The 27,016-nt window shown below is 33.9% G+C and overlaps 2 protein-coding genes across 4 annotated transcripts in view; one reads left to right on the plus strand and one right to left on the minus strand.

Annotated features, from left to right (window-relative positions):
• Window positions 1–6,586, minus strand: part of LOC106108978 (WD repeat-containing protein 43) — a 10,544-nt gene extending 3,958 nt beyond the window's left edge. Inside the window, exons 1-7 of the mRNA XM_013290351.1 lie at window positions 6,377–6,586; window positions 5,875–6,210; window positions 5,215–5,381; window positions 3,654–3,914; window positions 2,641–2,791; window positions 1,445–1,618; window positions 477–601 (exon numbers count right to left, since the gene is read on the minus strand). Coding sequence (XP_013145805.1) covers window positions 477–601; window positions 1,445–1,618; window positions 2,641–2,791; window positions 3,654–3,914; window positions 5,215–5,381; window positions 5,875–6,210; window positions 6,377–6,547 — 1,385 coding nt within the window. The 5' untranslated portion in view covers window positions 6,548–6,586. The remainder of the gene's footprint in view (window positions 1–476; window positions 602–1,444; window positions 1,619–2,640; window positions 2,792–3,653; window positions 3,915–5,214; window positions 5,382–5,874; window positions 6,211–6,376) is intronic.
• Window positions 6,587–6,891: 305 nt separating this feature from the next.
• The window catches only part of LOC106108862, a 39,036-nt gene continuing 18,911 nt past the window's right edge, over window positions 6,892–27,016 (plus strand). For all 3 annotated transcript variants that reach the window (XR_001225970.1, XR_001225971.1, XM_013290157.1), the window contains exons 1-2: window positions 6,892–8,994; window positions 13,506–13,579. Coding sequence is in view for 1 of the 3 variants with exons in the window: in XM_013290157.1 (XP_013145611.1) it covers window positions 7,197–8,994; window positions 13,506–13,579 (1,872 nt within the window). In the remaining 2 variants the exon portion in view is untranslated. The remainder of the gene's footprint in view (window positions 8,995–13,505; window positions 13,580–27,016) is intronic.

The following is a 27,016-nucleotide window of genomic DNA, read 5'->3' on the forward strand; positions in this document are numbered from 1 at the left end:
TTTCAATACATACAAAAATACAAATCTTTCCTAATTAGATAAGTATAGATGACTATTTAACCATTTTTGACCGACTTCCCAAAAGGAGGTAATCAATTCGTCTGTATGTTTTTTTTTATGTGTGTTACGGCATAACTCCGCCGCTATTGGACCGATTTTGATAATTCTTTTTTTATCCGAAAGGTAATGCTTTTAGGTGGGTCCCATTTTTTGGTTTGATTTTTGGAGTCTAAGACTACGTAGTTAAATAGTTTAGTTCAAAATCGCGTAACGAAATTTTGGGTCATTTTTGTTTTCTTTGCTTTCATAGCCTAAACTATAAGACTTACATAAAAATGATGTATGGAAGAATTGTAGCCCATTAAATTTGCTAAATAAAAGTCCGCGATAGCATATCTATTAAGGTTGTCGCACAATAACCATTTGTTTCGCGAAAACCGTCAAATAAATTATATTATATTATAACTATTACATACTTCTTGTCATTAGAATGTAATCCTTGCATCAATAACTTAGTTAAGTTCTGATTAACTGCTGATTTTCCTGGACTTTTCACATCTAGGGATAAGTTAGCAAGTCTTGCTTCCATAGACACTTCCACCTGGAAATTATAAAAAAAACGTATTTTTATATAGAGACTAGCTGTTCCCGTGCGACTTCATCCCCCTAGAATAATAAAAATCATTTTATTGTTTAAATTTGTCAAATTATCAATAGCAAATATCAAAATGACAAACCTTAGCAATCTTGCTTTCTTTATGTTGGCAGCAATTTATGGTCTCTTTCCCACATTAGGGTTTTTATCCAAAATATTTACCCCCTAAGTTTAATGGCGTGAAAATATATAGCCTAAAGCGTGACGTAAGTGTAGGGCTTTTTATTAAAATAAGAGTTATTCGAAAATATGTTGCGATTGCTTACATTTTAGGCAACAAACAAGTGTGTGTTGAGAAAACCCTAATGTGGGAAAGAGACCATATGTAGCTGCCAACATCAAGGAAACAAGATTTTGACATTTGCGATTGAGAATTTGACGAATGTAAAATAATGAAATAAAGTTTTTATATGCGGATAAAATCGCATGGGAACAGCTAGTATAGAGAAAAAATGGGTAGATGATTTTAATTTACGAAGTGTTTATTGTGACAGCTGTCAAAATTGCGCGGCATCATACAGATTGATACAGAAACAGATAAGAAAATGTGCCACCCAAGTAAATCCACGGGAACAGCTAGTTTCTGATATTTTCAATAACTTGCTAATATTTTTTGGTAACTGTTTGTATAAGATATAGTTACTAAAGAGTAACTTGTCAAAATTTCTAGTAACTGTTGCAGACATCTTTAAGTTGTCAACATTTTAGTAACGATTGCCAACATCCTTAGGAAATTTTCATTATTAGTAACAAAACAAAATTTTTAGACACAGTAACTATAACACTAACCTGTCCGCCGGGCGTGGTCCGTTTCCTAGTAACACCGCCCATCGGCTCCACGTATGTGACGTCATTCTTACTATCAGAACGCACTTTGTTCACTTCGTTGGTTTGTTTCTGTTTCTTTCTGTCCTTCGTATCACCTCGTATTAAAACTTGTGTTTTTGTACTTAAATCTGGCGTCTGAAAAAAATATTAATATATAGCACTTTAAAATTATTAAACAATAAATTTATTTTTTACTACCTTTTTAATGGTGGAAGAATTTTTAACATCGGCCAGGTTTTGAGTAATTTCAATACATACAAAAATACTACATTGTAATAATAGCATAGATTAGCTTTCGCCCGCGACTCCGTCCGTGTGGAATTAAAAAAAATAAAAATGAGTAACCTACGTGTTCTTCCAGACTATCTTTTACGTCTGGGCCAAATTTCATCAAGATGTTCAGCAGTTTAGGCTACAACCTCTAACAAACATCCATCTAAACTTTCGCATTTATAATATTGGTATGATAATTTATTGCTCTCGTCTTCTTCAGCAGGAAAATAAAAATAGTAATAACTATGGCCCAAGTAACTAAAAAACGTTTGAACTAATATTTAGCAAAAGTTAGCAAATCTCAGACTGATTTTATTGTAATTTAGCTATTTACTTGGTACTCGATTAAATTACTAGCCTAGTAGTAGGAGTTGATAACCATAGTAGTAGTAATTACTAGACTTTAGTACTAGGCAAAAGTTTATGGATGTTTGTTAGAGTTTTTAGCCTAAAGTGAACGGTTCTCGATGATTGTCATATATGTAGACAGTCACAGAACACATAGGCGACACATTTATTTTTTAATTCCCCGTAGAGCCCGCTTTAACATATTCGCAATGTAGGGTCGGCTCGCCCCCAACAATACCACGACCACACAGAAGACAGGATTGAAGTGGAAGTAATTCCGCCTATACTCTGATGAGTGTGGTGCCGGAGGCCTAATTTTAGTCCTTTTCCCTTTTCACCCTTTTCTTAATAGGTAAGTGGATTTGATTGTGGAGATGCATAGGAAGGGAAATGTCCTCTTTATGTGCGTCTCCTCTGTCAATGAAGGGTAGGCAGCGCTGCGATTGCGGATGTTTATGTGCAGCGATCGCTTTCCATTTTGGTGGATTCAGACCGCTTGCTCGTTTGCCATCTTGTATTATAAAAAAAATACTTACAAGTCGTTCGAACGTCCATATAATAGAATTAGTATATCCTAGAAGTAAATCTCCCGTAGTTGTTAAACAACAGCACTGAAGGGGCAGCGGAGTGGCATCAGCTGTTGTCACTTGTACCGTAACTGATGGTTTTATTGGTTTTGTTGATGCGCTGGAAAAAATATTTAATAATTCAATTTCTTGAACTTACAATAATAAACATCGTACTAATATTATAAATGCGAAAGTTTAGATGAATGTTTGTTAGAGTTTGTAGCCTAAATGGCTGAAAGGATTTTGATGAAATTTGGTATAGATGTAGAGAGTCTGGAACACATGGCTACTCAGTTTTGTTTTTTTTTTTACTTCCACGCGGACGAAGTTGCGGGCGAAAGCTAGTATTTTAATATTAGCTACTAGCTGTTGCTGTAACCTCGGCTATGTTAAATTAAGAAATTATTATAAATATAGCCTATGTTACTCAGTGGTAACATAGCTTCTATTGGTGAAAGAATTTTAGAAACCCTCCCAGTAGTTTTTAAGTTATTTCAATACACAAAAATACAAATCTATCGTTTTATAATATTAGTAAAGATTGGGACTTCGTTTGCGTGCGAATTAAAAAGAAACTTAGTAATCTGGTTGTGCGTTCAGATTGTACATATGTATATTAAGCGCTAATAGCCCAATACTTTGGGGTAAGGACTACCAATGTTGCAGTCGAGGATTCGAATCCCGCCGTTCGACTATTGTGGTGAACTTTATCCTAATACAAGCCTAGAGCTTAGTTGGAATGGTTAAAAGAAACATTAGCAAAATAACAAAAACCTACTAATATTTTTATTAAAAAAAAATGTCACCAATTTTATCTCTAACAATCATTCATCTACGTTAACTTTCACATTTACAATATTAGTAAACATATAAATACTTTATCATTTCATTCCAATTAAAAAGTAAGAAAGAGTTGCATTAAATTTGCCTAAGAAAAATTTATAATCTATATTATAAGCAATTTTAATTACAAATCTCACCCATTAAGCATATGTCCGTAATAATGAACAACACCACTTCTTGTTGCCGCAGCCAACTGTAACTTGGTACCACCTTCTTCAGTTTGCACATTCACGTCAATAATTTTAGGAGCATCCTCTAGAACGAAGTTATAAGTCGGTGTTGCCACAATCGGTGCGCTGGTAGATTTCTTTCTTTGACGTTTGTTTGGTGTTGGTTCATCACCATTAGTTAGGTCGTCCATGATTGTTACATCCCAGAATGATAGAAGTCTTTCGTTCCTGGAAATAGTAAGGTTTAAATTAGGTTTGACCAAATAGGGGCCGTCCATAAATTACGTCATCGATTTTTTCAGACTTTAGACCTCCCCCCCCATACAATCATCCTATCGTCATTTCTTAATGACCCCCCCCTTCTCCCAAAATTGACGTCATTACCAGTTTGACGAAATTAAAACATTGCAGATGTGGTTTTTTTAATAGATAGAGTAATTCTTAAGGAAGGTTTATATGTACAATACATGTAAGTACCACGGGCGAAGCCGGGGCGGGCAGCTAGTATTATATGTAATATTATTGTTAGAGTATTTTATCAGTAGTTATTACTGTATTTGTGTACAATGTTTGTGTGTTTCATTCAATTTATGAATTTTATATGTACAATCAAAGAAAGTATGGATGGATTGTGTGAAAGAGGATATGCTTAAGAGAGGAGTGGATTCAGATATGACGTCTGATAGAGATGTATAGAAGAGCAGCACATACTGTGCTGACTCTCCGTAAGGGATAAGGGCAAGTGGATGAAGATATGTACAGTCAAGGAAATTGTCGGTTTCTCTTAAAAGCTAAAATCGTTTGAACATTTTAAAACGAGTTACGGAACAAAACTCGATAAAACGCAGCTTATATATGTGTATGTACGAAAATATCTAATAAGTTATTTGTCTTGTTGCAATAAACAAGGTAATATTTCCAAAAGTGGAACACTGCGGAATTTCGAAACGGTACATTTATCTAAAAAAATTTTATCTGTGAGGAAATTCATAGATATCTTTAGAGTCAAGCTGCAAGTGGTAGAGCCTGCTTTACAATCTTTGCTCGAATGGGCCGACTCGCCCGGTGTAATACCACGACCACATAGAAAACAGGCATGAACTGGAAGCAATTCCGCGTTTCGTCTAATGAGTGTGTTGTCAGAGGCCTAATTTTAGTCCCTTTCCCTTTCCACCCTTTGCTTAAGAGGATGGGAAGGAAAAGTGGATTTGTTGGTGGAGGAGACGCATAAGAAGGGGAAATGTTTATGTGCATCTTCTCCTCTGTTAATTAAGGTAGGCAACGGATCTGCAATTGCGGATGTTTATGGACAGAGGTCACTTTCCATTTTGGTGGAATCAGGTGGCCACTTGCTCATTTGCCACCTTCTGTTATTAAAAAAAATACAATGGGCCAGAGATATGTACTAGGTGTTTTAAAAATGGTTTCATATTCCACTAGTTAAAAAACATACAACAAAGTGTAAATCACAGTATTATAGGTTATGATTATCTACATAAGAGCTATTGAAATTATCATAAATACATACTGTGATCCTTCTATAAGCCAGCAAGTCTTCCCTGATATTGCTAAGGAGAGTAATGCCTTTGGAGATGCATTGTGTCCTAAATTCTTCACTAACGTTGCCTGATTGTCTTGCAAACGCCATATCCTGAGTTGCCATGATGCTGCTACGATATATTTTGCTGATGTTTGCTGAAAATAATACAGAAAATACTCAAATTAATTAAATATCTTAGATACCATACTTTTATAGACAATGTGGTTAATTTTATTTTTGTTAAAATTCAATTTGAATATAAAGTACATAAAGTTAGTGTGAATCTCTTAAATTTGGTTTGATTTTTAGAATCAAGTTTCCGATAAAGTACAAAACAATTAATATCATAAATTTAGCTTTTAATGTTTAGATATCTATGTTTTCTTTCATTTTGTATGTTTTATATGTCACAATGGAATTAAAATAGCAATAAATATAGCCTACTACTCGGTGATAACACAACTTTTCATTGGTGAAAGAATTTTTGAAATCAGTCCAGTACTTTTTGAGTTGTTTCAATACATACAAAATATAAATATTTTCTCTATATAATGTTAACCTAGTATTGGTATCTTTTAACATATAAGAGATATGCATAGTTTTATTAGCCTAAAATTAAGAAAAATAATGTATACTGTCATTAATTACCTCACTGTGTGGAATTATTTTAATTGCGCTTACACCATTTGTTTGTTTACTCTTATTATCAACATTTATTTTGTACCTATGTCTAACTTTAGCTGTCTCCAGGTCCCATTCCTGGACACTATTGTCTCCTGTACAACTTAACAATCCATACTTTCGATGCCAATCAAGACTCTTTACTTTGTTATTTATATGATTTTTCTGGTCAACTAACACTGATTCCACTTTCCCTTGTGCTACAGAATATAATAGAATCTTTCCACTGGTTGTTCCTAATGCTATTGCTTGTGTTTCATTTTCACTAACTGATTTCCTTCGACCGCCTTTTTGTGGTGAAACCTGAAAAGGTTATGTCAAAACTTTAAAGATTTTTGCTAAGCTTTTATTGAGTAACAACATTACAAGTGGAGATATCTATAAAATAGTATTAAAACTGTTAGGCAAATGATGGAAAAAGAGTTTAAATTATTACAAAGCTCTTAAAAAACCACGTGTGTGTACTCACTGATTGTGTGACACTTATCCATTGCAAACATAGTGGTGGTGCGGTTAAATGTAGATCTGGAGTGTACTCTTGTTTGAGGACATTGGTTTCTGTATCCCATATTCTTAACCTGCCGTCATGAGTCAGGGCAGAATAATATTTTCCATCCCTGGAAAACGCTGCATCTGCCATTCTTCCTGTGACTGATGTTCCCACCAAATTTTTGTATTATCTGTGGATGAGGTAAATTGACATTGGAACTGTGTTCCGTTAGCGCAACAGATTTTCGATGTCTTGAAAATCAAATATAAAAGTAAAATATTAAAGAGAAGATTTCGGTTCTAAATACTGCTTTTTCTGCTGTTTTATTTAAATTGCTCTCCAAATTTAATACAAACGAATAAAAATCATTTTTTATGTGAAATTATTTATTTATAATTCACTGGCAGAAAGACTACGACGTTTATATCTATATAAATATACCATTTTAAAAATCTGACTAGAGTTGCCACAAAACGACAAAGTATTCAATAAATGGGACAAAGGAAATCCAATTTGCAAAGGCAAAGTTGAACGTAGAGTTTATTATAGTTTTGCTTTGGTCGTGTCTATGCATTGCGTACGATTCGCGAACGAAATCTAGTCGCGAACGTATGTTGTAGGCGTAGTTCGTTTTTTATTTTTTCCTTTGCTCTCGTTCCACTTTTCGAATCGATTCTTAATATTTATTTCTAGAAAATCTGTGCTTTATTTTTCGTGCTTTTTACTTCAAAGTGAAAAGAAATAATTGCGAAAGTGCGGTGGTTTTCGTGAATTATGATGTCATTAAATCCTTGAAAATATGAGTGTTAGTGTCGACGACGTATCCAGCCCTTTATCGGAAGGGCAGAGCACCGTTTGCGACGAACCAACATCATCATCGGACAACCAAGGCGAAAAGAACGATGGCGTTGAGGCAGGTCAGGAAAAATCGGAGCCCACGAGTCCCAAACCGCATCCGATGGCCTTCACAGTCGATTTTGGGGAGAGTAAAAGATTTGATAACCGAAGACTGGAAGAACTGGCAAAAAAGTCTCAGGCACGGCACCAAAGAGTGCAGTCGATGTCCGCTGGCACAACTAGACAAAGCCCGACTATTCAGCGACCTCCTATGTCAGTAAAACTCCCAAGAAAAGCTCAAGGTTACAATTCCGAAGGTTACTTCTCCTCCGATCAAGAAGACAGTGGTGTTTCCAACTCTGTTAAACTTAAAAGCAGCCCTCTTGCACAAAATGTTGATAAAACCTTTGTAACCAGTCCTATAACAAATAGGCATATAAAATCACCTATAACTGACTCATTACAACCAAAGAAACAATCAAAAAGTCCGATAGTCGATAGCATTATGTCTAGAAGTGAGAATTTCAGTTCTCGACAAAATTTAATACTGCCATTGTCCGCTAGCAACTCTAATTCAACTGTCATTCATAAAACACCAAGTTACAGCAACCTTAGCTATCACAAGCATGTCATGGCCAACATAATAGACCAAAGTCCCGAAGGTATAATGATAACAGATATCTCTAGTCCTGAATTAGATATCCTTACACCAGACAATGGTTTATCCACTCCAGAACCATCTAGAAGTCCCACAATAAAAGTGAGAGCGATGTCAGAAACTCCTGATTTATTATTCAATAAGTGTCCTCCGAAACCCCATGCATTGTTTATAGATGATGAAATGGATAGACAATCTAATAATTCATCAACTGGGACATACACTATCGAAGCAGACAATTACACAGAAGAACAAAAAGCTAGAATGAGTATAGACAGGTCTTTCGGTGCAGATTTACTCAAGGAAGCCATAGACAATTCGATAAACAAACGTAATATAGAAAGAGATCCAGAGATAGTGTTCGATTTCCCGAATCCACAAAGGGTGATAACAAAAGAACCGAGAAGGGAAGTTGGTCTACGTTCCCCTGTCACCCACACAGCCTTTGACATCCCAAACAAAGTCTCCAAAGACAAAAACGTATTAGAAATCTCCTGTTGTTATGAATCTCCTAACGAAAATGACTTAGCGGTACAAACATCAAAACAAATAAAATCAACAAGAAGTTATTTAGAGAAAATAAAAAATAGAGTACGGACGATAACGGAAAAGACTTTCCCTAAACCGAAAGTAATCGAAGATCAAGACATTGGTAGCTTTACTTCTGTCACAACTTCAGGAGTACTAAGTATGAAAAATTCTATTAAGATAGATACACCTGTGAGGAGACGTTGCAGTTTAACTAAATCTGAAATAGACAAGACTGATTACATCCACCGATTGTCAAGAGAGTCTTCAGTCCCAGTATCATTGCCTAGTAAAGGTGTCCCATTTGAAGGTACATTTGAGAGTAGCGCACTAAAAAATGCCCAGAAAGCATTACAAGATGACAGTGGAATATCATCAGATATTACACCGGATCAGATGGTCGGAAGGTTGTCTTATATGAGTCTAAATAGATGTAAAGGTGACAAAACTTGGATACAAGATTGGGCGGAGAGTGTAAAGAATTATAACAACAATACCTTAGCAAAGGATGCAGACTTAATCATCTCATATCCTGACAGCGCACCACTCAGTCCACGCTGCTTGCCTGGTAAACGTAAGTATTTACTGAATATTATATTTTTCTTATATTGATATTTCAATACTATAAAGAATTTTAAAATCAGCCCAATACATACAAAAATACAAATCTTTATAATATAGATATAAGTTAAGAATAGAGTTGACCAAAAAACTGTAACATTAATAATTTTACATTGGAAATATTTTTGAGTTGGATGATATAAAGGCAGTGATCAAATATGACAGCTGATAGAAATGTATGCAATACTACATACTGTGCACAAACTACTTAGGGACAAGAGCAGACTGAGTTAATATTGGATTTATTTATATTGCAATGTTGTGTACTGTTATGTTAAAAAATAAATTTAAAAATTTTTATCGATTGAAAAATCGATTACCAAATTTGTTTACTTCCGCTCGAGTCGAGCCAAATCTAGTCATATAGAATAATATTCCTTATGTAGTTCTACTGTAATCGATTAATTACGTCATTAATGTAAACACGTGTGCGATATTTTTAACGCTTGATTACGTCATAAGTGCAACACTATTTACTCAACCATATGTCACACGAAATGCGTAAGCGAGACGATAGCTAGCGATATTTGTCAATTATAAAGAAAGAGATATACAATGCTTTAGTCTTGGGCTTAATCGGACATCTGCAAGTGCGCACCGTACTAGTACAATTGGGAAAACGTACTAGTACACACTTTTAGTACCTTTAGTACTTCAGATTTGTGAAAACACAATACGTGAATAGAATATAACGAGGGTTATATATTACTTCACATCAAATTTTAAGCATGGTTAAACATACGTTATTAGCGAAAATAAATTTAGTTATGAATAATTTTATCCATTTTTGATTCTCATTATCGAAGGTGGATGCTTCAATCTGACAAAAAGGCGAACACCGATATCGTGTAGTGTGCTAAAAGTACTAAATGTCCGATTAACAGAAGCTGTTCGGTAACGTTACTTTTAGTACAGTGCCCAGTAACATTACTTTTTAGTACTTCGTACGTGTACTACCCAAGACTACAATGCTTTGTGTGATGGATTCCTTAAGTGTATGCTTGTTGTTGACTGAAATACCTTTTAAACAAATAAAAGTTTCTTCTAATTATTACAATTTTATGTAACAAGTTTGTATTTATTTATTGTATACTAGTTGCTCGCGAATTCATCCGCGTGAAATTGAATTATAAAAAGCATAACCTATGTTATTCACAGATAAATTAAATTTTTAAAAGTGAAAGAATTTTTAAACATAGAGTATAGATTTATGTTACTTTTTAAAAGCTAGGTACGAAAGGAGAAGTAATCGACTAATGGTAGCATATATTAGTACACTAGCTGTTCCCGTGCGACTTCATCCGCATTAAATTATAAAAATGTAAAAAAATTACTTCTACCATAATAACCTTGCTTCCTTAATGTTGGTAGCTTGTAGTTTATAGCCCCTTTCACGCATTAAGGTTTTTTCCAATTTTTTTACCCCCTAAGTTTAATAAAGTGAAAATATATAGCCTAAAACATGTCGTAAGTGTAGAGCTTTTTATTAAAGAAAGAATTATTCAAAAATATGCTGTGATTGCTGACATCTTACGCCACGAAGTAGTGTGTGTTTACGCTTTATTATTTTAGTATAGAAGTCAACATCATCATCCACTTGCGCTTATCCCTTACGGAGGGTCGGCACAGTATGTGCTGCTCTTCCATACATCTCTATCAGCCGTCATATCTGAATCCACTCCTTTCTTAAGCATATCCTCTTTCACACAATCCATCCATACTTTCTTCGGTCTTCCTCTTCCTTTGTAGCCATCCACATTCAATCTTAACACTTTCTGGTTTATGTCCCCATCGTCTCGTCGCATAAAATTTCCATTTTAGTATAGAAGTATAGATAACTACGAAACAATGTTATATCCACCAAGTTATTCAGACAGAGTTATTTATAAAGGAATGCAGTTCAATTTGTTTTCCTTATAAGGTATGTTTGAGCGAAAGGTACAACCCTTATAAGGTAATAGAGATCGTTGACCTCAAATGTTTTGTCTAGACTAGCTAGACTGTAGGGACTATAAATTAAGATGGGGCTGAAAAGGGGGGTAAAGTTGCGTAAAGAATTTTGTTATTATTAATGGACTAGTTGTTTCGTGCGACTTCATCCGCATGAAATTAAGAAATTTTTATTTTATTGTTTACATTTGTCAAATTATCAATTCCAAATGTCAAAATGACATGATTTGACGACAACCTTGCTTCCTTGATGTTGGCAGTAACTTATGGTCTCTTTCCCACATTAGGGTTTTTATCCAGAACATTTACCTCTTAGTTCAATGGCGTTAAAATATATAGCCTAAAACGTGACGCAAGTGTAGGGCTTTTTATTAAAAAAAGAATTAAAGAAGTGTGTGTTTACGCTTTATTATAATAGTATAGAAGTATAGAATATACCCTTTTTACCTGACTTTGTTTATTTGGGGTAAGATCCTGTCTATAGTTTACACTGAAATAAGTTTATTTTATTTATTTATTTAAATTTGTACTTCTGTACTTAAATTATAAAGAGGAAAGATTTGTATTTTTGTATGTATTGAAATAACTCAAAAACTACTGAACCGATCTCAAAAATTCTTTCACCATTGAAAAGCTACGTTATCAGTGAGTAAAATAGGCTATGTTTACTAATTTTACGGAGACGAAGTCGCGTTCAAAAGCTAGTATAATAACTTGACCTTTTTATGGGTACACTTTCAGTGGAAACCGACGGTAATGCAACATCAAGTTATCATACAAAGTGTACGTGAAAGCATGAAAGTCGTTGATCTCTGAGTATGTAATATAGATTTAGTTACAAACGTAACACTAGTTCTCGCCCACCGGCTCGCTCGTGTGTGACCAAACGAAAGTGACAAAAGGTCGTGTAGAAATCGAAACATCTATATCAAGCATCTTGTAAGGGTAGAGAAAACAAAGAGAGAAGGGCCACCGCAACTGAAATCGATAGCACCAATTAAAAGTAAAACTAAATATAAATCAAACTGTTATATAAAATAATATTGTAAAGAATGTAAGAATAAACGGAACCACAAAGTCTCTGACGACTAAAATGTCAGTGGTATAAAAAGATTTGACGGAAGATGCAGGATGCAAGGGAAATATTCTTGAGTCCTCTCTGTCAAATAAAAGTAGACAGTATATATGTATGGGCGGTCTTTCTGTGACACTTTATGATATAAAAAACGTTAGTTTATTGTTTACATTCCCTAGATTTTATTTGCAAATGTAAAAATTCAAATGCACAAATGACAACAAAGGCTTTTACCATTGGCAATCTTTGCTGCTATTGGATTGTAGTTATTGTCCCTTTCCCGTGACTTTTTTCCAATTTACTTATCCCCTAAATTGAATAGGGTGAAAATATTTAGACTATAGCGTGTCGTAACTGTAGGGATTTTTATTATAAAAATAATTAATAAAAAATATACTGTGATTTCCGACATCTTGCATAAACGTAGTGATTATTTACGGTTTATTATATTAGTTGAGAAAAGAATGGCACAATTCTGTACTTTGTCAATTACATATCGTATAAAAACATGTTTTGTCTCTTTTACCCCATAGAGAATAATAGAGATGACAATATATTGTTTCGGCGGTTAAAATACGTTATTTGTATTTGCATAGATTAAAGATCGAAGTGTTATTTATAGATCTTCTATCTCGCTTTATTCAATGACACATATTTTTTATTTCACTCTGATGCCTTGATGTTACGTGATGCGTGTTTGTAATGTCATATGTCACCTGTTCACCTTGGTAATAATATCAAGCAATTATTATTATGTGATTTTAGATTTTTCGAATTTTCATATGTTCATTTTTTACTCGACGTTCTTACGGTGATGGAAAACATCGTGATCCACATATCGGCGAAGAAATTCAAAGATATGTGTGAAATCTACCCGCAGTGGGCGAGCGTGGTTGACTATAACCTAGCTATCCCTTACTTAGGGTAGGCTCCGAGCCCCTCGATGGGGACGTATAGTGAGCTGGTGATGATGATGATGATTGTTATTGTTTGTAACTAGTTTTTGCTCATACGCTGGTTTTCAACTGTCCCCTTTACACACAAGTGTTGACAAATAATGATTTAAAAAAAAAACAAAAGTGTATGTGTTCTTCCAGAGTATATATTTATTGCAAATTCCATTGAGATCCGGGAAGTTTAGGCTACAAATTAACAAACATACATCCAACTTTCGTATTATTATAGTAGTCTAGATTAATATTATAAAGAGAAAAGATTTGTATTTTTGTATGTAGTGAAACTCAAAAACTACTGGCCCAATTTCAAAAAATTTGTCACCATTAAAAAGCTTTGTTATCAGTAACATAGGCTGTATTTTTTAATTTCTCACGGGTGAAGTCGCGAGCAACAGCTAGTAAGTAATATAGGGGTAGTTATTTAACAAGTAATGTACTGCAACCTCTATTTATTAAATTTTTTATTGTTGTTTTCTATTGCAGCTAGAAGCCCGCACGGCAGTACGCCTACCAAGATACCAAGTCCTGTCGGCACACTACTGCATAGGCGGACACCAGTAAGTATTCTGTTCGAAATAGATAAATCACTTTCGAGCTAAATCAAAATTGGCTCACTAAGAACGGTTGAGCTACAGCTCAATTGTATTAGCAGATGGGTCAATGTTATCTAATATAATTATGGTAGACCGGTGACTTGAAAGCATAACTATATGCAGGTACAAATTGAGTTAATATGTGAGCCGGCACTGATCTGCAAATAGGTGAACGGTGAGGTGATCTGTAGGTCGATTTTAGTTGAGTTACCCTACGGCTAGTTTGAAATGAAACATAAATTAAATAAATGAAACGAGAGTTAATAAATGAAACGAAGATTAAAAATAAATGTATCCTAGAATATTATTGTCGGGTTAAAATAACATTTATCTTATCGCGTTAGAAAGTTTATATCTCGAACATTATTATTATTATTTGATAAAATACAATAACCACTTATCTATACTATTATAATAAAGCGTAAACACACACTTCTATGTTGCCTAAGATGTCAGCAATTACACCATATTTTTGAATAATTCTTTATTTAATAAAAAGCCCTACACTAACGTCAGGCTTTAGGCTATATATTTTCACGCCATTAAAGTTAGGGGGTAAATATTTTGATAAAAACCCTAATGTGGGAAAGGGACCATACGATACGAGTTGCCAACATCAAGAAGCAAGATTGCCATAGTAAGGTCATAGGTATTTTGACATATGCAATTAAGAACTTGATAAATTTTACAATTTTATGCGGATGTAGTCGAATGGGAGCAACTAGTTAACAGATAAAAAGCCAGGGCTTAACAACCCTTTTGACTAGGTTTGCATTCAGTAGAATAATCTTTGACTAAATTATAGCAAAACTGTTTAATCTCGCTTTGATTGTACGAGCTTATATAGTGCGCATACACGATTTTTAGTTGTGCAACTAAACAGTTGTATTGGCCGCGAAATAATGGACAATCGCATAGTGCGATATTCTAGTCAAATGTGTGCGGTCGCTCTTAATTTATAAGACCACTTATATATTTTACAAAGGGTTAATTATAGTTTTTCATTCCTCATCCTTTTGATATAGAGATAGGGATAGTAAAGTGCATTTAGCAGGGTAGGGGTTGTTAAGAAAGCGACAAGATTTTGTCCATCTATCTTGTAACCATGCAGATTTCTATGAAAAGCGAGTTAAGTTATCGATTTTACCCGTTTGAATATTATTATAATAATACCAATTTTAAAAAATAAACTTGAAATCTAAGATGAGATTTTTTGTAAGCAATATGTTAATTGCCACCTAGAAAGAGATGGATGGATTGCGTGAAAGGTGACATGATCAAAAAGATAATGACTGAGATGACGTATGATAGAATTATGTGGAGGACAAAAACCTGTTGCGCCGACCCTACGGGAATAAGGGTACATCGGTAGAGGTAGACGTAGAAAGAGATGGATGGATTGCGTGAAAGGTGACATGATCAAAAAGATGATGACTGAGATGACGTATGATAAAGTTATGTGGAGAACAAAAACCTGTCGCGCCGACCCTACGGGAGTAAGGGTACATAGGTAGAGGTAGACGTAGAAAGAGATGGATGGATTGCGTGAAAGGTGACATGATCAAAAAGATGATGACGGATGATAGTGTTATTTGGAGGACAAAAACCTGTTGTGCCGACCCTACGGAAGTAGAATAAGGAGGATAATGATGATGATATTGCCACATTCAATAAATAATGGATCTCTTAGTGATTATTTAATGACTCTTGTACAAGTTAGTAATAATGGTAACTTTTCCTAGGATCTCAAAGCAGCGGAATTGCGTGGAATATTCACGATGTTCGTACCTCTTGAGTTTTGAAGACTTTAAATGAAGATTTATTTATTATTAATTTATTGTTTAATTAAAATAATTATTTAATTTAATTGTTTATTAATTTGTAGATTTGATCGTAGTTTTGATGTTAGTTGATTTTTGCGTATAAATTTCGAGAAAGAAAAAGTAATGGCTCACTTCGGCCAGTGTGAGTGATCAATCTATAGTCCATACTAATATTAGAGAATAAATTAATTGTTATAGCGTCGGTGGCTCAGTGGTTTAAGCACTTGACTTGTAATCTACAGGTCTTGGGTTTGAATCCCGCTGTACCAATGTGATTTTCGATCTTTCGAATTTTCATATGTACATAATTTACCCGACGTTCTTACGGTGAAGGAAAACATCGTGATACAACCTGCACATATCGGCGAAGAAATTCAAAGATAATCTAATTGTTTACTTCAGATTGACTCTAACAAAATAGTTTCTATTGCTTGTGATTTTTAACACGAATAAATCAAATGCATATTGTAGCAAAATTCAATAATTTCTCTATGCGGCCGTGCCGCCGCAATCGAGCACTGCCGAATTATTTATTTTTCAAACTCTTACTCCAGAAATAGATATGTTTAGTATCAGTGCGTGCATACAAAACCGCAGACTGTTTTATGTAAACATTATACGATCAAAGTTATTTGGGATCTCAGTGAAAGATTTGACGTAGCTGTTGCAATGAGAAAGATTGGGATCTAAAGCTTGAAAAAGTACTTCCAGTAAATATAAAGTAAGAAGTTGGTTATTTTTAAATCCATAGGTTAACAACGGCATCGTGAAGAATACGACTCGAATGTCACATCTTATGGCAACACTAGATTGTAATAAAACGTAGAAATATCGTTAAATGTAATCCCATGCTAGTAGGGAATGAACTGATTAGAAAGGTTTGTTTGAGTTTGTAGTCTAAACTGCTGAACGAATCTTGATGAAATTTAACATAGATGTAGAGTATAGTCTGGTACACATAAGCTACTTACTTTTATTTTTTTTATAATCCATGCGGACGTAGAGGCGAGCGATAGCTAGTATAATAATTATTAAATGATAATATTCAAATATTTAATAATAATATTTGAATTAATTCTGACATTCGGACTATGAATACGAACATATTTTACCTATAACCGTAGTCCTAATCTATCTTGTTCTGACTGTATTACTAACATTGGCATCTTTGTTTGTTTAAAGCGAATGACAGATGGTAATTTTTTGGTATGAGATTACTGCAATGGGAACCTACTGTAATCATACGGTAAAAACTTCCAACAGCTGACTATTATCACAGATGTGTTGGCAGAGAAGCGGAATTATTTGAAGCAAGGTTATACATTTTAGATTTATATTAACTTTATGGCAAAAAGAGACGAAACAAGCACTATTTATATCTCGTTTCCAACACTATTATTAAGTAGAGAAGCGTAACATGCAAAAACTTGTTTATTTATTAATCTTACTAATATAAATGCGAAATTTCAGATGGCTGGATGTTTGAAGGTATCTCTAGAACAGATATCGCTGAAAGGCATAGATGTAGAGCATAGTTTATTCATACACGGTTACTAATATTTTTTTTAATTCCGCGCAAGAAAGTCGCGGACAACAGCTTATTATCATTTAGCGATCCACAGAAGATTTATATACCTATAATCTGTGTTGCCATTTTAGTTTTAATTTGACAGCTATATATTATTGAAAACCCGAGAATAAAACTGGCCAGTGTTGTAGAGTTCCGTATTTTAAGACGATAATTTTTATTTTTTTTTTGTTACGTCGAAGATAGACTGAGATAGTGTTCTTTATTTAAAGGTACTTTGAAACATCACTGGATTTCTTTCTTCTCATATTCTTTACTAGTTTTCTCCCGCGAAGTCCGTGTGGAATTAAACAAAGTTAGTAGCGTATGTGTTGTCTCAGACTACATCTATGCCAAATTTCATCGAGATCCGTTCAGCAGTTTAGGCTACAAACCCTAACACATCCATCTAAACTTTCGCATTTATAATATTAGTGAGATTAGTAAGATAATTGATGACAAGAGAAAGATTTACCCTAGGATTAGGATAATTAAAAAAGGAAAATAAGTGTTCTTTTCGTATAATTTATAATTTATTAGTAATATTTTAAGACGTGAAATGCTTTTCACGTATTAAAAAAAATCTCAAGACAACGAACGTGTTAAAAATGTTATACGGAACTGGCCACTTGAGAGTTATTTGGTTTTTATTAAACAATAAAACGACGGTTTTACGATGGATCCATTTTTATTACTTTTCTGCTGTCTATATATTTAGAAATGCAGTTTATAATGCATTAGTTGAAAAATGTTACTTTTATAGCTGAAAGCTGTTGGTTATTTGACAAGTATGTATGGATGTTAGAAGTATCGGAATCGGACCGTAATATCTGCCTACACCACTGTTGGAATGGCGATATGTTAAAACACAATTTTTTTAGAATCAGAAGTTCTTTGAAAATATGAAGATTACCGCGTTTTTACTGTTGATGTATGAAATATTGTTCTCTCTTTCATAATTCTAAAAAATAGACATAACATGTGTTTGTACAGGTATTTCAGCAATGGAAACTCACATTAAAACGAAAGAAAAGTATGGATTCACGTGGATGTTTTCAGATTTGAAATTTAATTAGCGTAATTTTATCTGCGCGGCCATATAGCTCGTTATTCTACAAATTATCGGGCACGAGGTTTCCTCTCTATGTTTAGGGTTGTCAAAAACAATAAAGAAATAATTTATTTTTTAAATTAGATCAGTATTATGTAGACTGTAGCTACAATTCTCTTCTACATGTATCAAATTATAATGAAAATATGTTATGAGATTATTAAAATATAAGAAATCTAGATTGTTAATTTCACAGCCCTACATAAAAAGGTTCCTATTAAAATAATTGTTATGTGAATAGTATTGATATTGCCATTTACTGCTTCAGTAAATAATATAATGGGTTTATTTATATTAATATTTTATAGACAGAAGGTAAGTTTTATACTAAACGAGCTTTCGCCCACGACTCTGTCCGCGTTGAATTAAAAAAAAACAAAAGTGAATAGGCTTTGTGTTCTTCCAGACTATCCTCTACATCTATGCCAAATTTCATCGAGATCCGTTCAGCAGTTTGGGTTGCAAACTCTAACATCCATCCATCCATCCATCTAAACTTTCGCATTTATAATATTAGTAAGATTAAATGGAAAACTATTTAACATAGTTTTATAAGTATTTTATTATTAACTTGCAATATTGATAAGAACTACCATATATCTATTTTGAAACGTGTTCCCCAATTCTTAACTGCGAAATATTGTGGACGTAGGATGTGATATTTTTTTAGTTAAATATATTTTCGTAAGTACAGTTATATTTCGAACAACCCTTTTTACATCCTCATACTGTTAAGAAACAAACACTAGATTATCGATATAAACGTCACGTCTCTAGCTGACAGCTGTCAATGTCATTTGAAGGCTTGATATTTGCGCGCGATCCTGAGTCCTGACGAGAAGTGTTGCTCTGAGTTTAAAACGATAGTATTAATTAAATAAATTGTTTAAAAAAATTACCGACTTAACATGATGGAAGACTAACTTGGCAACCCTAATTTAGTTGGTTATAAAATTAAGACCTACACTTATTTATGCAAGTAAAATATTCAGAGTGGAACAGAGAGCGTTCATTTCACTTTTTCTGTCATAGTGCGGCGACACGGGTTATATGCTGATATCATACTCGTACTAATCATACTAATATGGATCATGGATGGATGGATGGATGGTTGTTTGTTAGAGTTTGTAGCCTAAACGGCTGAACGGATTTTGATGAAATTTGGCATAGATGTGGAGGATAGTCTGGAAGAACACATAGGCTATTCACTTTTGTTTTTTTCAATGCCACGCGGACGGAGTCGCGGGCGAAAGCTAGTGTTTTATAAAATTGTTTTCAGGAATGTCCATATTATTGGATTATATCCAACCGTTACCCCGCTCTGTCCCCACGTGAAGACAGATGAGAATAAAAAGTTACATCCGTCCCACCTTTTGCGATGAGGTGACGGTTGGGACTTTGTTATTTCATAACGGTTTCATCTGTCATCTTATTGGTGATAGTGGGACTTAAATGTGGAACGGATGAAACTTTTATTTCATCTGTCCCCACTTGGGGACAGAGCGGGGTGACGGTTTGGATAATCCATATTATTCTTACGTTTAGGGCTTTATGGATTTTGAAACACAAGAAGTGTGGTATAGCAACCGAAACGGTCACGAAGGGGCTCAACCCTTTACTGTGTTTTTTACTATAGGTGAAAAATAGTACAAAACAAAACGATATTTCTATATATTTTTGTGATATGCTTCTTTTTGTTTTATAACTTAAAGATTATCAGTCAAAGGTAACATGTAAGCAGCCTAATGTTACTTCTTACTAATATTATAAATGCGAAAGCTTATATGGATGGATGTTTGTTAGAGTTTGTAGCCTAAAAGGCTGAACGCATATCGATGAAAATTGGCATGGATGTGGAAGAACACATTGGATACTTACTTTTTTTTTAAATCCTACGCGAACAAAGTCGCGACCGAAAGCTAGTATTTAAAATAAAATCGACTGGAGCCCAATGCGATTTATAACCCCGGTATCAACAACACTTCAGGTATATAAGGATTAAAAAAATGAATATTTAAATATGCATCCCGAAAACATTATCGTTCAGTCAACAAAAAACGTATTAAGATAATACTTCCATCAAAACAAATTGTGATTCTTATCAATGATAACTCGAGCGTGTGACTTTGTATTGTTTATTTAATCTGTGGTGACTGTTGGTCAATAATACAATTACATTTTCTTATCTGTGTCATTGTTCATCAATCTGTATGATGCCGCGCAATTTTGACAGCTGTCACAATAAACAAAAATCATCTACCCATTTTTATCTCTATACTAGCTGGTCCCTTTCACACGTGAAGGTTTCCAATCTATTTACCCCGTTTAATAGCGTGAAAATGTATAGCCTAAACCGTGTTGTAGGGCTTTTTATTAAAGAAGGGGTTATTAAAAAAATAACTGTGATTGCTGACATCTTACGCCAAAAGTTGTGCGTGTTTACGCTTTATTATATTAGTATAGATGGGGTTTGTGTACCAGTTTTCGTCCACAATATTCGTCACTACTTTTCTGTCGCCTTTCACGTATATCTGTATCTATACTTCTATACTAATATTATAAAGAGGAAAGATTTATATTTTTGTATGTATTGAAATAACTCAAAAACTATTGGGCAGTTTTTAAAAGTTCTTTTACCGTTAGAAAGGAAATTTATCTGTGAGTAACATAGGCTATATTTAAAAAAAAATATAATAGTTAAAATATTTAACGCGGACGAAGTCGCGAGCAACAGCTAGTTATGGATAAATTTAAATGAAATTTAATTATTGCAACAGTGAAAATTTATCTTACTTGGTAATATTTGTAAGATTTAACTTTTGGTCAGTAAAGTTGGTCTATAAGACACTAGCGACCTCTATAACCGCTAACTGAGATCATGCTTTAACTGCTTCGCGGTAGTTAAGTTTTCGCAATCCCGGAGATCGCTAGTGTGACCATACTAAATATGGGACTGTCCCAAATTTGAGACATTTAGAATTTCAAGAGTTCTCAGTGTAATTATGACTGACTGAATGAAACACTTTTATTTTAAATAAATTGTGTAATAAGTTTTTTTTCTCTTTAATAATATTACTTTAAAGAAGCACTCTTGTTTTTATTTTACTGGTAAATAGATAATTAAATGCGACAATAATTTTACAGAATAATTTAGTACTTAACCGCAATATCAATTTATATAAGTGACTTTTCAAGAGATGCTCGATATTTTAACGATTTTAGGGGAATTTGAAATAAATTTGATGCTGGCAAATTGTTTTGGACTAGGCATGTTTAGATCACGTAGTAGAGCGTAGATGCTCACCAACCTCTTGCTTCGTTTGTTAGGTGTTTCCTAATGTGTCGACTGGCCCACCTGTTGATCAACCCAATAGTCGGATCGGATATAAACAATATACCTGTGTGGTATATCGGGAAACATCCCGTGAATTTGTGGTCACCCTACATACGCGCAGTTACGTTTATCGTTGATAATATAATAACACTTTCTATATTGTACGAACGTTCTATGCCTCACAATGACAAGGCAGTATATTCTATATTTTATATAACAAACATGTGTGTGAATAATTTGTTACAAGGAAAATAAACAGTTTTAAATTATATGCAATTCTTAGAAAATCCAATTGTTAATATATTCCGGCTGTATTTGTTGAGGGCATCTTAATATAAGTTTTAACTGAATTAAATCTATACTATTATAATAAAGCGTAAACACACACTTCTTTGTTGCCTAAGATGTCAGCAATTACAGCATATTTTTGAATAACTATTTTTTTAATAAAAAGCCCTACACTTACGTTAAGCTTAAGGATATATATTTCACGCCATTAAACTTAGAGGATAAAAATCCTAATGTGGGAAATAGACCATAAGTTGCTGCCAACGTCAAGGAAGCAAGGTTGCCAAGGTTTGTCATGTCATGTCATTTTGACATTTGCTATTGATAAATTGACACATGTCAGCAGTAAAATAAAATTTTCTTAAATTTATGCGGATGAAGTCGCACGAGAACAGCTAGTGTAAAATATTTTTTTTCTCACTCTCCTGATCGTTTCTTCATTCCTGAGGGTCGCCACAATTTTTTTTCTAGTTGACATATTTTTATGCATTATTTTAATTTTAAATATTGTACATGACATTTTTATTTTTTTATAACCACACAATAATAGACGGAATTCCATAACTTTCATATCAAATTACTAGAAACAGTCTACGGAAATATCACCCTAATTCTGATAAACTTAAGGAGGATAATCGTTTGAATACAAAATTTCATTCCAACATCTAATACGTGATTGTTATTAATTACTCAACAAAACTTTTCCGTACACGTACCAATATCCATGTCAAATGTAACTTGACCTAGAAACGTTCAAAAGACAACCTTACCACACTGTGATAAAGATTATCTTTGATACTTCGTTTTTGGTTTTTCAAAATTATTGTAAAATGATCCTTATTTGTTTGAAATACGAGTGTTATTTGAGTATTGATAAAATTGATACCCGATCTTATGTCCTCTGGACTTAAGGCATCGAGTTTAGCTAATTTTAGTTTGCAAACGATCCCAGGCGCCTGTTTAGGTCATGACTAAGTAGGAAGTCTAGATTTACTGTCCGTCTGAAACTTGAAAAGCACGAATCTATAGTAATATAAAGAGGAAAGATTTGTATTTTTGTATGTATTGAAATAACTCAAAAACGACTGGGTCGATTTTAAAAATTGTTTCACCGTTAGAAAGGTAATTTACCTGTGAGTAACATAGGCTATATTTTTTTATTACTAATATTGAGGAACCATTAATAAAAAGCGTATGTCTGGACACTGGCGTTAAAAAAACCAATAAATTTTAACTTGTCTCGGGTTACGCTGCCTAAATCGTCAGAGCTATATAATTCGTTATAAAACATCCTAACCTTTTGGAATATGCCTTTATATCTGTCTCGATAGTATGATTTTAAAATTGCTTCTCTCGTGTGTTTCCAAACATTTATTTAGGCATGGTCTTCGCAATTCAAGGTTATCTTGCATCGGAATGTCTCGCATAGCATGTGCAACCTTCGTGTATGACTCACCTGTCAAACTTTCGCGGGCAAAAAAGGCGCGCAACAATGTCGGTACGGTGCACGGTGCGTTCCGAATTACGATTATTATTACTTACTTTTTTATTTTTATTCAACTGTAACTTGTGTTCTGGGTTGCCAGTTTTATTTATAGAAATCTACAATGGATTTTGATGGTATTTATTTTTACACTTTCTCGCTGTTACTATTGTGTTCGAGATGGTTCGATATTTTTAACTCTGTAATGTTGGTATTAAAAAATAAAATTTTTATTGTAAAAGAATTTAAATAATTCCACTTTGGTATCTATTTTTGCATTTATTATTTTTGTCAGTACCAATTAGGTATATGACTAACGGAACTTAATAACTAAGATGTTTTGGGTACTAATTAGTAAAACAAGGAAATATATAGAAATGAATAGTTATTTGTTTAAATAGCGGCTAATTGAGCAGTGATTAAAATTAATTAATTTAGTAACTTCATAATAAACGCACTGGGGTTTGTCTGGCGGAAATAGCAGCCATATTAGATACTAGTTTTACTATTTTCCTGATAAGATAAGATTTTAAAAGACAAAATAGAATTTTTTCAATTCTACGCAATGAAAGTTAGAAATAATTTATAAAATTTAAATAACTAACGCAATTATGAAACTCTACAATTCGATCCCATAGAAAATAAAACATACAATCGTATTGAGACCCTCCGTCGTTTGGGTAGTCGGTTGAAAAAAGATTTATGTATAAAACCTTGGCAGATTGGCGTAGTTTCAAGATGATTTATTAAAAAAATCTGGAGTATAAAGTCTGTTAAGTTTACAGGATTAAATACAGAAAATTTGTTTACATTATAATAAACATTTAGTTACTTATCACGGCTCAATTATTCATTACCAAGTTGACCCATAAATTGTTATAATGTTTGTTTCAACAACCGCCATGTTGACAGCGCGGGAGTCGGGGGCAACGATCTCTGGCTGTATGACTCAACGCGCATTGTCGTTGCGTCGGAGCTTTTAAAAAAAATTAAAAAGTAAAAAGCGTTCGGATAACGCACGCGGGGACAATTTGATGTTTTAAATAATAGAAAATATGATTGTTGTTTTAATTTTTGGTTGAATGTCGTTACAAGGAGAACGTTAATTATGAGTGTGGTACACCGGTAGAGGTAGACATAGAAAGAGATGGATGGATTGCGTGAAAGGTGACATGATGAAGGGAGTGACTGAGATGACGTATGATAGTTATGTGGAGGACAAAAACCTATTGCGCCGACCATACGACAATAGGATAAGGAGAAAGATGTCAGTTAAGAAAGTACATTTTTATATTTTCTGAATTTGATATAAAATTTCATAATCATCTGGTGTTAGAAACAAATGCTTAAAGTTTGTAATCATGAGCTGACACACACTTTTGACTATAGTTTGTCTAAATAAGATAGATTAGTTTGATATTAAATTTCTATGAAGGCAAATGCCATACTTAATAGACAGGTACCGTAGTGACGAAACAAACACGCAGCGAACAATTATAAACTATCGATATTTGGTTTAACTAAAATTTTCTTATTAAGTAATTGAGAGGACAATTCTAGTATTGATTATAGTGTAGAGAATTTAGCGATGACAGTAATAATAGCGAAATCCAATTCGTTTACGTACGGCTGTAGTAGTAATAAACATTTATTTACTCTCATTATTTGTTATGGTCATTATTAATTTGAGAAAACAGTGTTTTTATTTCATAAGTTATAACTATAAATTTATCGATTCCAACTTCTACAAGAATAAAAATCGAAAATCGATAAGATTCATGACTACACACAACCCATCCCTACTAAATTTGAAGTGAATTGTCATACTAATCTAAATTATTTAGACACACTATAAAATATCGCATAACTTTCGTTTATCGATTGTTTCGTAGCCAATCCACAACTAAACATCGAGTAGTGTTACCTCCATATAAGGTCATAGGAATCAAAGCGAGACTAAACAATTGTGCGATAGTTTAGTCACATAATGATACCTCATAAATATTTTCTACTTACTTCCTCCTATTCCACACATCTGTGGATTTTATTATTATTTTAATTTCACCCTCCCTTCTGTGTACAAAATACTTGACAGTTAAAAAGAAGCACTTATACTTTTAACAGTGGTAGTGCCCGCTTTAACATCTTAGCACGAATGGGCCGGCACGCCCGGTGTAATACCACGACCACACAGAAGACAGGCGTGAAATGGAAGCAATTTCGTCTGATGAGTGTGGTGCCGGAGGCCTAATTTAAGTCCCTTTCTCTTTACCACCCTTTTCTTGTAAGGAGAGGTTGGGGAGAGGAAGTGGATTTGACGGTGGAGGAGAAGCATAGGAAGGGGAAATATCCTCTTTATGTGCGTCTCCTCCTCCGTTGTATAAGGGTAGGCAACGCATCTGCAATTGCGGATGTCTATGGGCAGCGGTCGCTTCGCCATTTTGGTGGTTTCAGGTGGCCGCTTGCTCGATTGCCACCTTATGTTATAAAAAAAAAACTTATATCGAAGGGTGGGAAATAGATGCGGGTCACCCCTATTTAATTAGTTTAGTTACATCATTAATAGTAAATATTATTAATAATACTTGATGGAAATATATCAGTAGACATATAAAAGTGGATTTTGTACAGTAAAAAATAATGTCAAAAACTAGGATATCTACCCTAAATTGGTCTATTAAAATTGTTATTGTCTACTTTCGCCCGCGACTCTGTTCGTGTGGAATTAAAAAAACAAAACTGAGTAGCCTATATCTACTTCTAGACATCTATCAATGTCAAATTTCATCGAAATCCGTTCAGCAGTTTAGGCTACAAACTCTAACAAACATCCATCTAATTTTAGCATTTATAATACAGTAGAGGAAATTCAAAATAAGTTATAGAGGTTTTAAGTTATCAAGCGTCTATGATGTAGAGGTTTTGGGCTCTGAAGGGAACATATTATTTTTTAAAGTTATAGAGGTTTTTAAGTTACCGAGGTTCTACTGTGTTAGTAACATTGTCTTTAACTTAAGACATGGCACCCATAAACGCAATGGTTAGTTAATAATTTACCAACACCAATTTAAGTCGAACAAGTACCATTGAAAATTGAACACAATGTCCGGGGCGAAAGATTCAATTTGCGGTCAAGTGCTGTTGATGTTATGAGCGAAAATGTTTACGACATCTGACCTATTTAATTACTAAATTATTTTTTACCTTCTGTTATACAGCGGAACTGTGAAGCTTATTACATTGATATTGTCATATTGTAATTAAATTACCACAGGAGCGTCGGTGGCTCAGTGGTAAGCGTTTGACTTATAATCTACAGGTCTTTGGTTCGAATCCCGCTGTACTAATGTGATTTTTGATTTTTCGAATTTTCCTATGAACATAATTTACCCGACGTTCTTACGGTGAAGGAAAACATCGTGATGCACATATCGGCGAAGAAATTCAAAGATATGTGTGAAGTCAACCCGCAGTTGGCCAGCGTGATTGACTATGGCCTAGTCACTAACTTTGGGAAGGCTCCGAGCCCCTCAGTGGGGACGAATGTTGAGTAGAATTAGTATGAAAAAAAAAACGACTTGAAAGATTATTATGTTTTGTGTTTGAATCTGTGATAAAAATAGACAGGATTACGATCTGTTTAGATATTTAAAAAAAAATCAATAGTAAATTTTTTTCGTGGTTTAAGAAACTAAAATATATTCTAATGTACTTATGACGTCAAAAGGCGTAACAATGTATCCTTAATTCGTGACAAGGTGAAAATGTCTTCCTATGACATAATATGAGTCACCG

The sequence above is a fragment of the Papilio polytes genome, unplaced genomic scaffold (assembly GCF_000836215.1).
Source record: "Papilio polytes unplaced genomic scaffold, Ppol_1.0 DF821400.1, whole genome shotgun sequence".
Classification (NCBI taxonomy): domain Eukaryota; kingdom Metazoa; phylum Arthropoda; class Insecta; order Lepidoptera; family Papilionidae; genus Papilio; species Papilio polytes.